The following is a 16,295-nucleotide window of genomic DNA, read 5'->3' as shown; positions in this document are numbered from 1 at the left end:
TGACCGGTAACGGTACCAATACTGTCAGAATGTTAAAATTTACTAAGAACGCGAATGTCTGTTCTCAGAGAGCGAATCTTAGATCACAAGTGACTGGCTGTATGTTCTGAATGTAAAACGTGTTCCACGGCTGTGATTAATAATGAACATTCAATCTTATTAAGTTATTAAATCTGATGGATTAACCTGGCTAGAGATTTCCTTCATTGTTTACCTTTAGTTCCTTCATATATATTATCTGGGTTTGTTTTTATGGTGTTATTGTTGTTCTGAGAGTGATTACCATGTATATGTAGGAAGATATATAGATGCAGATTGTATTCACATTGTGGTTTTGTGGGATGATACAGTTATATATGATATTATACGGTGGAACAGTATTCATATTGCCTGGTTATGAGGGCACTAGTTGTGTTTATTACCCCGAGAGCTATTATACAGCAACTATATCCTGAGGCTAAAAGTCGACGGAAATATTTCCTGCATAACGTCTATGTGTGCCCTAACAAAGCCAGGCAATAAGTGTTTTATAACACATCATATTCATAGACATGTATGTATTCTTAACTTAAATCAAACAAATCACTGGTAGGACTCCCATGCTACATGAATAGTGCCCTATGGAAGATAGAACATGTAGTACACACTCTATGCAAATTGAGGTCACAGTGGGTCAGTAGTCCATACTACATGACACAATCTAAGCCATTCTTCGAAGGCTGTATGAAAACAACGTGTTATAATATGTGTTTGCCTCGTACTAGATCTAGTGACTAACAGATAGCCAAGGAGAGTTAGTTTAACTAGATACAGTACCATAGATGGGCTGTGTTTGTTACCAACATAGCATATATAATTGATTTTTGATAATTCATGTAAATTTTGAGATTATTTTAAACCTCTGTTTTATTTTGTAATTAAAATCTTCAGGTTTCTTGATCTATCATTATTGTGATATATTTTCTACAGCTGACTTGTTTCAGACCAGATTTGATTCCATATAAGTATCTTGGACCCTTTGGTACCTTTGACAAATACCTTGTAGATAACCACTCTCAACTATTACGACAAGGGTAAGTCTTCTGTTCTACTCAGTTTACCTACTAAATTTATTCCAAAACAGCAACTTACTAGCTGCGTGATAAAAAAATTCATAAAAAACAATAAAAGGAAAACATTTAGTGTATTGCTCATTCACCAACTGTTATTGACTATTTAGCAAACAAACACTGCAAACAGGAGTGTAAATACCCAAAACATGGACACTGGCACTCAGGCATCATGGGAGTGTGTGTGTGTGTGTGTGTGGGGGGGGGGGGTTATGTTATTATTAGGTATGTTTCGTGAAAATAATAACTGTGCTATGGAGTACTTATGTGCTTATTTGCATACTTATTTATGAAAACCATTCCAGTATTGTATGGCAAATAGCAATACCTTGTTGCAAATAGCAATATATGTATACCTTGTTGAAAATGGTAGTAGTATGTGTACACTTTGTTGCAAATAATCACTGGTATTTGTGTTGTTTTTTCCAGTTATGTACTTGCCTGGGGGATCCACATTACAGAAAGCTTCCTCACAATTCCTATGTGCAGGTAAGTAAGTTACAGCAGAAGTTGATATTGTGTGTAGTTTTAACCATGTGATAGGATAGTAATGAAATGAAAATGTCCACAGAGAGTCATACAATTTCTTGGAATTCAACCAAAAATTTTCACTTACTTCTCATGAGTATTGTCAGGGGTGTAATAACAAATAGAACCTGCAAGCTCCATGTAAGTAATCGTCTGCAAGTGTTCGAGTCATTGCTCCAGGAGTTGCCCAATTTGCATGCGTCTTGCGAGTGAGACATGGCTGAGTAGTACAACCTACCCATCAAGGCTGTAGAACACTCACCTTGGGTTTGGGTTGGTCACAGAAAATCCCAGTCTGCAGTAGGATTCAAACCCGTGACCTCCCAACTGCTACTCCTCAGTACTTAACCACAACGCCAATGGGAGCTGATGTAATGAAACAAAACTTGGAAAACTTGTAAAAAATAGGAAGTAAATATACAACTAATTAATATAAGTACTTGTTTAATTAAAACTGGACTTACTGAAGTAAGAAGTTGTGGACCTTGCCATTCAATTTGTAACACACTATGTTTTCCTATTTCAGGAAAAGAAGAATAACAGATGTATCAGCTAGGGTGAAATGGTTTGTACAGACGTTACTGTTTGGTATCGGATCACTTCATTACTTAATGAAATACAAACCGAATAAGATGAAATAATAGCTGTATTAGTGAGATTGAAATGGTCTAGCTAGACTTTAAGCCAAAAAAAAAAATAATTGTTTGGTTCCGATAACCCAACCCAACCTAGTTTTTCACTACCAACCCTAATTTTTTTTAGGTAATTCAAAAAAAATATTGAAAAATCAAAATTTGTTTGCAAAGTTGTGAGAGAAATAGTGAGATTTGATGATATTATTGTCTTGTGATCAAAACAACATGGCAGAATACAGTGTAGCACACAATGTCATCTGCATATATCATACTGAAAGTGCAAACACATTGATGAGAAATATATGTTGACCTTTGACCTCTACATACTGAACCAGACAAAAAAAATACTTACATTTTTTTTTTAAATTTAAGAATAAAAAATGGCCTAACTACACACCCTGTTTTTGAAATTAGGCTTTATCAGAACCACACAATTCTTTTTCTTTGGCCTTATTGTTTGGTATGAGAACACTTCATTGCCTAATGAAATGCAAACCAAATAAGGTGAAATAACAGATGTCAATTCTGTCTTTGTGCAATAAAATTTTAATCAACAAGTTGATTTTGATGTCAAATTAAGTCTTTATAAAATCAGTACATGTACTTTTGATATAAATAGTAAATTTAGATATACTTTTATAATGTATTGTAGCACTTCAAATCTTTACCTGCTCTATGAAAGGCGCTGACCAATGTGTGAGGGTGCCCCGTCACAGCATAGATTTAGGTATACATTTTAATGTATTGTACAACTTAAAATCTTAATTTTCATAAAATGAAATGTCTGGAAAAACTGATTGAAATTATTAAAAGAAAAATCTTTACAATGCAAGGGATGCCATTTTATTTACTTTCTTTCTTGTATGGACTGGTAAAAAAGACATCATAAATATTTATTTCATTGCATTTTATCAAGATGTTGTGTTTTGCCTAAAGCCATTAAACCTGCACTAGCTGCAACTAGCTGGGACATTTTTGTTATCAACACCTTCAACTTCTGTAATCCAGTATTTGGAAAATATCTCAAATTTCTTGTAAAATTAAAACTTTGATGTCATCATTGACTTTGAATATTAAATATTTGAATAATTATGTCAATCAATGATTTTTAGAATGGTCGATGGTTAGTTGGTGTTCAGTACTCATCAATGTATCGGAAGTTATATTTTCCATTGTATGTTTCCCTTCTCATTATTTCATGAACCGCCATTGTGAACGCATCCTCTCCGTCGTCATAGAAACCATACTGCAAAAGATGGGCAACTTTTTGTAGTTTTAGCTGCATCAGTCTTATTTTTGTAGGTGGTATATCTTCTAAGTAGTCAACGATGCTGATGTTCTTAGTCCAAAGTTCGTCCTTATCCACGTAGAGTGAGAACTCGTCATAGTTGAGTGTGTCTTCAAACGGGTAAATGACGTCACGAAGAAACCTCACTGGTATACACCCACTTAGTACCGAATCGTAGAAGGATTTTCTGGTTGGACTGTCTCCCCATGGCTGTGTTAGGAAGTTGAAAAAGATAAATGAACTTAAATTAGATCAGTTTTAGGCCCCTTGAAGACCAGACATAACTGAACGACTTAGGAGACTCAGTTTTGAAGATAATACCTAACAAAATCTTTCTAAAACAAAAAAATATATAAGTTTTAACTATACAGCTTATCACATACTATCTAATTATTGTCGAAAACAAGCTATAGACGAACCAAAAATTTTGGGAAAACATCAAATGTGATCGAAAATTATTCCGTGGAAAAAGTATTATTTTCAAATATTTGGCAAGGAATTGTGGGTAGTCTAGGTTTGGTAGTTTGGAAAGATGCCATTTATTAAAAGGGTTGATATTCCACTGATAAGCATCGTCGTAAAAACAGCCTCTTTTACGACACCGTCCAAGACGCACAGTCATTTCGCAGTGTCCGCATGGTCTGCGTGAATGTTGGTAGTGTGTGACTGAACATCAGGCCTGTACTAGCTGCAAACAATTAATAGTAGCGAGTTTTTTCCTGAAACTTTTAATGCTACACGGTTGCTCTCGAAAATAACGAGTGCAAACCCTGGGACAATAAAAAGCTAAGAAACAAAACAATAACACAACAATTATTGTAGCTATGTCCATGTTATCTGTCAACCGCCTGAAAACATCTGATCTCTCGTACTTCATTTTTCCAGTGTAGTTATCTATTTCAAACGATGATTCATAAATATGACGGATCAAAAAACAGGTCGTTGTTGCTATATGAGAATTGCATTATAAAGATCAATTTACCTGAAGACAGAAGATTGCCTGATGCATATAGTCAATCAATTTGAATCGTGTACTTTCAATACACTCTCCTGTTTTGTAGTACAGTCCTCGGTGGAAGTCTCTCTTGTGTTCCGCTGCCTTCAAATCATGCACCAGTCTCATTCTGAACGTCTGTTCTTTTCTGACACCACTACACATCAGAGCTAATATGGTCCGTTGTTTGCCGTTCCCGATAGTTGCTGTTGGTGTCTTGAAATGACCGTAGCTTGGATATGGCACAACAACGACTTCGTCTTCGTGACCAAATCGTTTGTGGTACTTCCTAGATCGAAGACGTTGTTCCTGTTCAATCATAAGATAATGAAGCAGAGGTGAATTCGGGTTGTTCAGGAGAGAACATCTTTCATGTGTATGTTCCCGTTCTATTTTCCCGAGTGCCATGAAATGCGGTTTCCAGTGGATATACGGAAGCCGTTTGACGTATTCCCAAAAGATCTCATTCAGCTGCTCGACGGACACACTCGTCTGGTATTTTTCATCGCAGAAGCATTTAAAAGCGGCGTAGTATGGTAAATAAAACAGATCGGCCTCACTAGCGTTCAAAGTCCTCATAGGACTGGTGAGTATCTTCGTGTGAATGATCGGTTCAAGGGCAAATTGGTGAGAAAAGTGAAAGGCTATGTCACCTTCTTCCCAGAGTGATTTTCCGTACCCATTCTCCTCAACGTGGATACAGATACCTGTAACTTTATTCTGGATGCAGTTTAACAAATCTGTATTGAAGACTTTGGGTAGATCGTACACGTATATCTTTACATCTCGCTTTGTTTTCCCGATTTCTTGAGATTTTCCTTTGATATTTAATGAAGGAGGTGTTGTAACTGTACTTTTGGACATTAAACTCTCTCTATCCGTTTCAGCAGTACTAAGCATTATCGACGTTGTGGTTCTCAAAGAATCGTTGCCCATAGTCTTGATAGTTGTACCAATGTGGTTTATTTTCCCCCGGGTTGTATTTTGTGGGCTTGTGTTCGTTTCAGTAGCAATTTGTGTCACTGTCTTTATCGGGTTGCTTGCCAGCGTGTAGGTGGACGGTATCTTCTTGGTCAACGATTTGTCCCGATAACTGGTGGTGAAATTTGAATCGAAAATAGTAAGTGTTTCCTTAATTGTCTTTGATGTTGACAATGCATGGCTTGTTTATTGTTTGTGTATTATCAGGCATCTGATATTGAAATTAGTATTCTTATCATGACAGTGTGGTACTATACGAGTTGTGATGGTAGTGGTGTTTGGTAGGTGGTGTTGGGTGGTTGATGGCGGTGGCGGTAGCGAGGTTGGTTGAGTGGTTAGGATCATGGGGTTGAGGTGGTGGTGATGTATGTGTGTTGAAGCATAGACCCTCCACCAACGTTGATGGAGGGTCTATGGTTGAAGAGAAGGGGGGGGGGGGTAGGAGAGATTTTCCGAAACAGATATAACTTTTCAATAGATAAAATTATGAATAAATCCACTACTGTAACATTAAATATGCCTCGAGATCTGCCCAGGCAGTTCTACTCGTTGCAAAGACCAGGTGATAGAAACTTGAACTTGCCTTTCCACTTCAACTTCTATACTATTTACTTCAAGTGGCGGCAATCGTCGAACCACTATCGGTTCTGCGGTGAAAATGACGTACAAGTTGACAGCTATCATACAGATACTGATGACGAAGACAAGAACGTACATTCTCCGGATACCCTTCATCATCTGTATCTTCATCCTCCCGGTTACCATAACAACTTAGGAGAGATGCTGCTCTGCCCTGCCACAATTACATAATAAAGGAACATGACGCCATAATCAATCTTACAGTATGCCTTCTGGCGATTAAATGAAATAGGTTTTTAATGCGTGGAAAAAATGGTTACCCCAAGGACTACGAGGTTTATCTTTTCGCGGAGTGCTGCGTATATTTCTATACATATGACCATAGACCCTGAACGTGTAGGGTCTATGATATGACTGTGTGTTTGAATTGAAAGTTCTTTACATGTAGTTTTTGCAATTGGGGGAAATGGTTTCTGGAGTAGAGTATGGTTACAAAATATAAATTATCAAGGTGTTTGCCAAATATTGTGATGTCGTCATCTGCCATGTTATCAAATCGATATGCAATCAGATGTAGTGTTAAGTTGACAACTCCGCCATCACGACAAATATGTGGCACAATATATTTGACCACTTTTCTCGTGATGATTTGTTTTCAACAAAAATAAAAACATGTAGAATAACAGTTGGAATCGTTTGTCTTATTTCCTCGATCCCAAGTTAAAATATCGTTCTTATTATAGACTTATGGCCAGATGAGGGTTTGCAATGATTGAATTATATGAAGAAGAAAAAATGGTGACACATTAAATACCTGTCTGCGCCAAGTTGACAAGTTAGGTTACACCAACATCCGATGCCTCTGGCTACGATATTGGTAGTGAATTGAGTGGCTGAAGTACTGGAACGGACTTGTTTTCACGACATATACGTTATATTTTGACATGACAAATAGTATACATCAGTAAATGTGTACATGTGCATACCTTTCGCTGGCCCTATCATATATATTATTATGTCATTAGCTGTGGTAATTTGATCTAATCTATATCGCAATTAACAACTTCTGTGCCGCACAGCTCCTCATTAGGGCGAAATAGTTTGAATGCAATTTTTTATTTTTGCTAACTTTAGTCTAACGCAATTTTCATCCTATGTTATTGAATATGCATATTTTAGCCAATTATTGTATTGTAAGCTTGCCTTCTGAAAATACCTTAGTTTTATTTATTTTTCTTTTCTTTCTTATTTCTATTGAAAATGGGGGAGGTGGGGGTGGGGGGGCAATCACTCACCAGTTCGTTTGTGAAACAGAAAACCCACATGTGGTTGTAATGATTGAAATACATATAATGATGTATCATACTTTGTATAGTAACTTAACAGCTGTTGTAAATGAGGCATTTCAGAAATATAGAAATTCAAAAGTGAACCAATATATGAAATTGAAAATTTGCCGAAAGAGATGCTTAATCATTGTTTTGGAATAGTAAAAATATTACGTCTTTTTAGTAAACCGAAAAAAAAAATGATACTGCTTTTTATGTGTTCAAGATTTTTAAAAGTGGCCATATGGATTAGGATTGGAATATATTTTGGATTTTTTTAATTTATAAAAAAATTTGTCATGGCTTCCTACTTGAAAAATCAACGTGAAACAACACAGACAAAGTCTGCGTTTGAAACTCAACACATTGCAAAAAGCTATAAAAAAAAAATAATAATAATAATTGTACGTACAATAACAAAGATTTTACATGTTTATTAAGCATTTGCAATTTATTGAGTTACAAACAAAGACTTAGCATATGTTGTTTCACATTGATTTTCAAGCAGGAAGCCATTACAAATTTGTTTTTATAAATTACAAACTTAAGTCCACAATGAATACTCTATCCTCATCCACTTTTAAATACACATACATAAGACATGGTATAGTTAAATCACAGACCCTACGGTTAAATCATAGTAATTTTTATTCAGAATAGATCATTCACATATTTTGACAAGAGATACACATTCAGGAATGAGTGTGTGTGGAGGGGCTACACTATATTTGACGACTGTTGAGGGGTTTTCACAATCTAATACGGTGAATACAGCTTGGTTTCTTTATTTATCTCTATTTCATTCATTTATTGTCATTTAATTTCAATTTTGTTATTCTGTGAGTGATCACCAGCGTTGTCTTCCCACCTATATACCTGATATCAACATCTTGCAATATTAATTTTAACATGTCTGTATTTGCGAGCTGATAGCTGATCGTAAAAGAGAATTGCAGAGACTGAAATATTTTTACAAGGCTATTTTATTATAAGAATTTTAACACTTGAATAAAGACATTTTTCATATCATGAAACTTTTGACTAACAGCAAAATCTACACAATAACTCTAGTTAAGACATCTTTTTCTATAAAGTATGATTTTATTCATTTTTTTGTTACTTTCTACATCTTTAACCATCAAAGGTTCTTAATTCAACTCTAAATTCAAACAAATGCATAAAAGTGGCCATATAATATAGATGCAGATTTGGTATTTAGTTTGGATTTTTAAATTATAAAACAATTTTTATTAAGGCTTCCTACTTGGAAAATCAATGTGAAACAACATTGGCAGAGTCTGGACTTTGTAACTCAATAAACTGCAAAAAGCTAAAAAATGTGTACAATAGTTTGTTATTGTATGTACAATTACAAAGATTTCACACATTTATCAGGGTTTTGCAATTTATTGAGTTACAAACACAGACTTTGGCAATGTTGTTTCACATTGATTTTCCAAGTAGGAAGCCATGATAAAAATTGTTTTATAAATTAAAAATCCTAAATCAATACCACATCCTCATCCATATGGCCACTTTAACAACACTTGTGTGATCTTTAGTGTATGCAGCATGCCTTTAAAGTTCTAAGTTCCTTGCAATCAACTACATATTACCCATGTGATGATTTTTCAAAGAAGGTAGGGTTCCATTTAATGATGGCAATGCTTGTCTGTTGTATTCTGATGAAATCATTTTGGCCCTGTGAGGCTAACATCTATGTTCTCAAGGGTTTGTATACAATTAAATGGAATTAAATTAATGAGCTATATTCTGATAATCCAGTGAGAAGTCATTTATGAAAGAATTGTCAAAATGGGCACCCCATATGAAGAAAGGCAAGGGCTAAATCATACGTACATGAAGGAGTCAACAAAAAGTTTCAAAAAAAAACAAACTCGGGATCAAAAAGATATTATCGGAAACAATGTTAGTAGAATGTTTAGCCAAATTATGTCATGAAAGACTGGGAAACAATAGAAGGAGGCTAGAGCACTCTAACTATCTTGACACTTCTGGTCCAAGAGCTGCTCTGAACAGCACTCCTAGCAGTCAAACTAAGCAATGACACCTTTCTACTAGTCTAGTTCCTGACGACCGTGTGTTCCGATTTACACTGTGTTATCTTTGTCACACATTATGTAATGTGTGAAGATAATGTAGTGTAAATCGAAACACGGTCATCAGGAACAAGACTACCTTTCTACTGCCTCAAAATCAAAAAAGTATCTCTGGACATATGGCTTTGCTTTGATTTTTTTTTTAATTTCAATTTTTACATCCTATAAAGCCAAACAAATATATGGATTAATTGTATTGGTGCATACAAAATGGCAGTATTTAGCATTAACAAAATTATCTGCCCTTTCATGGCTATAATAAACTTTTGTTATAGCTTTCAGTTCGTGTATGACTCAAGGAAAATGCAGCGAGTTACATTTGATATTTCTCTGAGTATGGAATTGAATATCTGTGTACAGCACTATAATGACCAACACACACACATTTAAAATGTATTTTTCTTCACTTTCTCAAAGCTGAAGAGCGAGCTAACTCTGGAAACACCAACTTGTGTTGAGCCAAAACATGTACAAAATGACATTAAAATTATGAGTAATATTTGTGAAATTCACCAGGTATAAACAGCGCCATCTACTGGTGGAAGAATTTTGATAATGTTTGAAAGCAAAATGTTTCACATAACACAAATCACTTTATAAGGTTCACTCTGATTGGTTAGAAAACAATTCATCTGTTACCTGATTTGTTAATGATTGACTTTGTTATGATAAGTAAAGTACAGTTGCAAATGTCTTCAGATCAATTAGAACCTTGTAATGGTTTCAAGTCCTAATTAACTTTCAAAAATTACTTTGGTCCATTCAAATATCAGGACTACCCATACAGTGTGTTCCACATCATACACAGCAGTATTTTCAAGAACTAAAATATGTAGTGCTTTACTGTTGTACATTAAATTTCATTGTTCTTTCAAAAAAAACTGTGTACGAACTGGTCTAGCTCTTTCCAATAGTTGTACATGTATTTGATTAACTTAATTGCTGCTGTATCTTGCCACTAGAGGGCATAGTTCAAAAGAGAAAAAACATGGACATGTATTCCAGGACATGTTGAGCAAAAACAAGTTGTAAGCTGACCCATAGATGTACCGGTAGTTGTTGACAACAAAATGAAGTTGATGGTTCTACTTCTTATGATGGTGTGTTTTTGAATGAACAAGTTCTCTAAAGTCTCTCAGAATCTGATTTTCTCTCTTTGTTCGTTCTTCTTTGTTGAATGAAGCTAGAGCTCTCTTCTCATCAGCACTGTAAATCTGGTTCTCTTTACGTATACGCACAGCTTCCATACGACGATGTCTACAAAACAAAATTTGAGTTATCATGTTTATCAAAATCTTAGCTGAAATAAATTTTACAAAAAATTTCAGCCATCTTTGACAATCATGCAGTTTGGTACAGCAATCAAATTTTTCCACAAGCTAGGGGGGTTTGAGTTAGATTTAATGTCTGGGTGAGGCTCCTTAGCATTATACTGATTTGCTACTCTGACCAACATGTACTGTAGTTCTGCTCCATTTAATACAAAAGAGACATATACGATGTTCTCTACTACGAGCACATGATAGAAACATAATTTTCCCGTCTCTTATTTCCCTGTGTTCTTACAAATCACTCATTTGGTTATTTTCCTCATAAAACTTCAAGTTTTCACTAATCCTTGTGCTATTTACCTAAAATAGCATTTTCCCAATCATAATATAAGTACAGAAACTACACCAAGGTGTTCCAGTGCCACGTTGTATTTCCTACTAATACCACACCTCCTTTTGTGGTGATGAGTCAATGATATTCATTATATTACTGCAGCCTCCTCTCTTATTTCACTTATACATTCGCATTCACATACAAACCAGGCTATATTGGTCAGTTGTCAGGGGCAACATGTTCATTTACATACCTGCTTCCACTCATGACATAGCCAACATCTTCAAAGGCTACAATCTCATTACTTGTCAGACCAATTTCACCTCTCCTAGGGATACGTTTACCTTCAGCTACATAGGCTGCCATGGCGGCACCTTCACCAGGTAACAGAGCACGTCCAAAACTGGAAATAGTAATAGTAACATGTCAACTAATGTTTGTATATATACAGAATGCAGTACAGCTCAAGAGTCACTTTCTGACTTGTCAAGTGTCAATCTGATGTTAACACTGATCTAGCCTGGTGCTAACATCAGGGTGTTGTAGGCCTTAACTATTCCAGTTGCTAACACATACTGTTGAGGTGTTAGTGCCAACCCAGTGTAACCACTGAGCTAGCCTGCTGTTAACATCAAGTGGTGGAACTTAGCATTAACCTTTAAAGTTACTAAAATATGTTGATCAGATGTTATTATTGACCTGGTGTTAAAATTGAGCTAGTCTAGTTTTAACATCAGGATGGTGCAAGTATTAAGTATCCTTACAGTTTTCTAACACATGCAGATGAGGTGATGATGTCTGTCACAGCCAGCCCAGGCTGCCCTATGCCACATATTACTAATTGAATATTTAAACAAATGAAAGTGTTACTTTACAATTGATATGAACACTATAAATGAGTATGACACACAGTGGAATCACTTGCGTTATTTGTGTTGTTAAACTGACAAAAATGTGATACTTACTCCATACGTCCTCCTTTCTCATCACCAAATGTTTCAGGTAAAGGTCCAACAGACTCATCCTCATCTATTCTCTTACCTATCAAAGAAGGCATAAAAAGAAACACAACATAAGCAAGTGATTAGTTTACTAAAATACTACTATGGAAATCAAGCAATCAGCAAACCAAGATAGACACAAACTAAAACTTACTGATGTACTACTATGGAAATCAAGCTATAGGCAAACTAAGATAGACACAAACTAAAACTGTTGTTGATATACTACCATGGAAATCAAGCTATAGGCAAACTAAGATAACCACACAGTAAAACTATTGTTGATGTACTACTATGGAAATCAAGCTATCAGCAAACCAAGATTGACACAAATAACTATTGTTGATATACTACTATACATGTACTTCTATTCTAAAAGAAACACAAACTCTTTAAAAATGTATAACAATGTATAACAATGAACTCCTGTTACCTACGTCAAAATTGGACACATACATATCTTTACCTCATATTCTGCACAAATTTCAAATTTGCATTTTTTGGACATGTAATCATTTTTATGTTGAGACTTCATCTATCTTATTGTTGAACTTCATATATAGTGAAATATCCAACATTTTATGTCGTGAAATACTTACGTTTAACTTCTACCCAAGTTTGTTCACCATCATCGTCCTCAGACTCAGACTCAGAATCATCACTGGAATCGTCATTACTGCTGTTGCTAGCTTCAGAATCAGAGTCAGAATATTTCTTCTTTTTCCTTGCTTTCTTGCTCTTTTTGCTGAAAACAAGACAAAAACAGACGAATATCAAACAAATGTACCTTTACAAGAAACCTTATTCTCTAAGCATTCTAACTACCTGCACAACAAAATGAAAACTGCGTGTGTATGATGAAACTTCAATCACTTCCAGTAAATATTTTTGCAAGCATATGAGCAAAAATAATAAACTTCTGATTCCAAATGTTACCCCTGCCATTATTTATAGATTTATGGCACATTTGTAAAACCAAACATTTTGCAATGTCATGTAATTTTATTCCCAATAAATCACAGGTACGACCCCTCTACACTACTACCGCGGAAGTCCAGCTATCGACAAACAAAGATTGACACAAACTAAAACTATTGGCTTATTGTTGATAATACTACTATGGAAATCAGGCTATAGGCAAACTAAAATAGACACAAACTAAAACTGCTGTTGTCACAAGTGGAAGATTACATGAATGGTTGATGGCAATGCTGTGGGTATAATCACCCTGGAATCTAGATATTGTAAATATGCCATGAGGTTGAATGTGAAGCCACTTGAGAAACACTAACATGCTATCAGAAACACTACCCTGTCATGAGTGTACATCAATTACATTAATGTCCTATGTTAGTTCAATATGTTGCAACAACAGACTTAGTTTGTGTATATCTGAGTTTGCCAATACTAGCTTGATTTCCATAGTATGTTTTTAGCTCATACTCGAAACTGTACACAAGCTTGATCTCCACAGCTTGTGTTCATGTATCTGACAACTGGATATTCGTACCTTTTCTTCTTATGCTTTCTCTTTTTCTTCCTCTTCTTCTTCTTTGCCCTCCTTCTACGTCTTCTTTCTTCTGTGAAAACAAATACAAATTACTTTTGTGAGAAGTGTATACAGTACCGGTGAAAACATTTCACAGGTGAACAATAAATATTCAGGACTCCTAATTGCTTATTACCTATGTGCACTGGAAACACATGAATATGCATTGTGCTGACTCCCAGATGTGGTTATGTGGCCACAACAACATGACTAACTTTATGATGGACTGTGTTATTGGTTAGAATTCTGTGATTGACTAACAAAGACATGATGTTAATGACTGTGTGGGTGGCTGTAGATGAATTTTAAATTGTATCTCATGCATCTCAGGACTTCTAAAATAACAACTTTGGCTATACATGAGTGGAGGTGTAAATCGTAGCGATGCCATATAGGAACAAGACTACATACGTCCTTTCTAGGACTATCTTATTCAAACTTGAACAGCATGCCACCTGAACTAAGCAGTGGTAATTTCAATGACTGTGATTGGGTGCAGAGTTGACTAGTTAATATACAAAGACTTTGTATATTAACTAGTCAACTCTGCACCCAATCACATCTCCCTTTGATAAAGACAAGTTATTACCTTCACTATCTGTTTCACTGTCACTATCGCGTCCTTTGTTACCACCCTCAGCAGGACTGAACTCATCAGAGCTAGAAAAACAAACACAAAAAAGTTTTTAAAACATTCACAATACCACTACAAGTACATGTACCTATATATTTTGTCAAACGGATACATGTTTTCCTGCATAGGTTTATGGGAAACCCTCTGGTGATGACATCACATATAACATAATTTCTTTATCTTGACAAATTCAAATAGTGTTGTCAAGAGAAAAAGATTGTGGTAAACGTGATTTCATTGCCAGAGTAAGAGCAAGTCTGAAAGGACTTTTCCTTAGCACAACTGTCAAAAGCATTGTACTACCAAAGTAGAGTGATCCTAGCATTTCAATTTGGATGCTAAGTGAAATGCTAGGGTCACTCTACATTTTTGTATTTTGGTAGCTTAGCTCAATGTCTTTTACATAATGTTTTCCTACAAATTACATAAAACAAAACACAGACAGTCACACGGACAGCACACACGCAAATTAAATGATGCATTTTATCTTACTGTGAACACAAAGCAACATCACTGTCAGATGAAACAAGGGAAGATTCAAACACAGATCTGGTTTATTTGTGTTCACAGTGAGACGACAACATGTTACATTTGATGATTCCATGTGTGTGCACAATCAGTGCCTGTATCTTGTTTATGCAATTTAAAGTGAAAAACGGTGTTGTGTGAGATGCAAAAACATTGTGCAACTTTTTGAAACGCTATAGTCTTTCTGGGTTGGCTGTAAATTAGAATACTATTTGACTTACTCTGGTTCAAATCTTTGAGGTGACATTCCCCATATTTCTGTTACACCTGTCAAACATATTGCTTCCCTCTGTTTTCTTCTCCTGCAGGAAATTAATGAAAAAAGCTTTTAACATTTTCATATAAATCTGTGTTCAAGTACATGTATGTTGAGTGCAATATCAGTGATACATTTGTATTTCGTCTGTATCATGTGTGCATCTAATAAATACTTGTAACAGTTGCTGAAACTGTTTCATCATACACCATGCCAAATGTTTCATCAGTGCCAGCCTGTTGGATGTGAATGTGATGTTCTAAGTTATGAAATGTACAAATCTGATTCCATTAATTTATTGCATAAAAGAAATAGCAGAATTTATCACTTTAACGGCTTTTCTCCATGCATTTATTAAGTACTGGTTGAGTTCTCCAGTCCTGAATACAGGCTAGTTCAGGTCATAACTAAGTTCTTTTGATCAACTGTCATGTCAACTTACTTGTCCATAAATGTATCCTTCTCTTCGTCTTGTTGTTTCCTTCTTGTGTCATCATACCCATTTTGAAAACGATGTTTTTCACTATAGTAACTTCTTTCATAATCTTTATATTTTTCCTCATATTCTGGTCTATCTTTATCTCGGTGTCTCACGTCGTGTGTTTCACGTCTGTGATGATGATATGAATCTCTCTCATTTGAACGTGAACGACTACGAGATCTTGACCGCGAATGTCTGCGGTCGTGGTATCGACTGTGTTTGTGAGAGTGGCCACTATCTCGTCCATGTTTGTAATGTTTAGTTTCAGAATGGGGACTTCGACTTCTCGATCGAGAATAAGACCTCGATGATGTTGAAGGTGGAGAATTTCCACCTCCCATGTTCACTTACTAATTCTCGGAAAGCTTGCAGGTACCTGGTACAACCGAGAAAGAATTTGAATGAAAATACACGAATTACGTTGATTCAACGTAACAGGGCTAAACAGTAACACAAATACACACACTTTCTTACACCACTGCTCTTCGCCCCGTTCACATACGTTCCCCACGTCGCTATGAACTGCTTACTCCATTCCCATACTACGAAGCCTTCCTCGGAACTTTACCACAAAATACAATTTAGAACTTCAGTTCAGAGGGTGTTTTCACATACACTCGTTTCAGAAATAGACACACTGGTGCTTTGGGAAGTTCACAAAATGGTGGTGGATGCCCTC

At 35.7% G+C, this 16,295-nt stretch overlaps 2 protein-coding genes across 2 annotated transcripts in view; one reads left to right on the top strand and one right to left on the bottom strand.

Annotated features, from left to right (window-relative positions):
* LOC144442566 (transmembrane protein 254-like) overlaps nucleotides 1-3,254 on the top strand; it is a 3,701-nt gene extending 447 nt beyond the window's left edge. The window contains exons 2-4 of the mRNA XM_078131946.1: nucleotides 970-1,073; nucleotides 1,539-1,598; nucleotides 2,164-3,254. Of these exons, the coding sequence (XP_077988072.1) occupies nucleotides 970-1,073; nucleotides 1,539-1,598; nucleotides 2,164-2,278 (279 nt within the window). The 3' untranslated portion in view covers nucleotides 2,279-3,254. The remainder of the gene's footprint in view (nucleotides 1-969; nucleotides 1,074-1,538; nucleotides 1,599-2,163) is intronic.
* Nucleotides 3,255-8,162: 4,908 nt separating this feature from the next.
* Nucleotides 8,163-16,288, bottom strand: LOC144442448 (NKAP-like protein). Its single transcript, XM_078131804.1, has 8 exons — nucleotides 15,578-16,288; nucleotides 15,101-15,181; nucleotides 14,307-14,377; nucleotides 13,679-13,748; nucleotides 12,768-12,913; nucleotides 12,133-12,208; nucleotides 11,421-11,570; nucleotides 8,163-10,819 (listed from the first exon to the last, which is right to left on the bottom strand). Exons 1-8 carry the CDS (start codon nucleotides 15,955-15,957, stop codon nucleotides 10,648-10,650), a joined length of 1,146 nt encoding a protein of 381 aa, XP_077987930.1. The 5' UTR covers nucleotides 15,958-16,288; the 3' UTR covers nucleotides 8,163-10,647.
* Between the last annotated feature and the right edge of the window lie 7 nt (nucleotides 16,289-16,295).

This window comes from Glandiceps talaboti, chromosome 11 (genome assembly GCF_964340395.1).
Source record: "Glandiceps talaboti chromosome 11, keGlaTala1.1, whole genome shotgun sequence".
NCBI lineage: Eukaryota > Metazoa > Hemichordata > Enteropneusta > Spengelidae > Glandiceps > Glandiceps talaboti.
The sequence above is the reverse complement of the archived record's forward strand: the minus strand, read 5'-3'. Positions and strand labels throughout refer to the sequence as shown.

Bases quoted from the DNA above. Each gene is read 5' to 3' on its own strand.
- LOC144442448 (XM_078131804.1), bottom strand. From the start codon at position 15,957: ATGGGAGGTGGAAATTCTCCACCTTCAACATCATCGAGGTCTTATTCT. The intron at 11,571-12,132 runs GTAAGTATCACA...TACTATTTCCAG, and splicing joins GAGAAAGGAGGACGTATGGA to TTTTGGACGTGCTCTGTTAC. The intron at 10,820-11,420 runs GTATGTAAATGA...TTTGTTTTGTAG, and splicing joins TATGTCATGAGTGGAAGCAG to ACATCGTCGTATGGAAGCTG.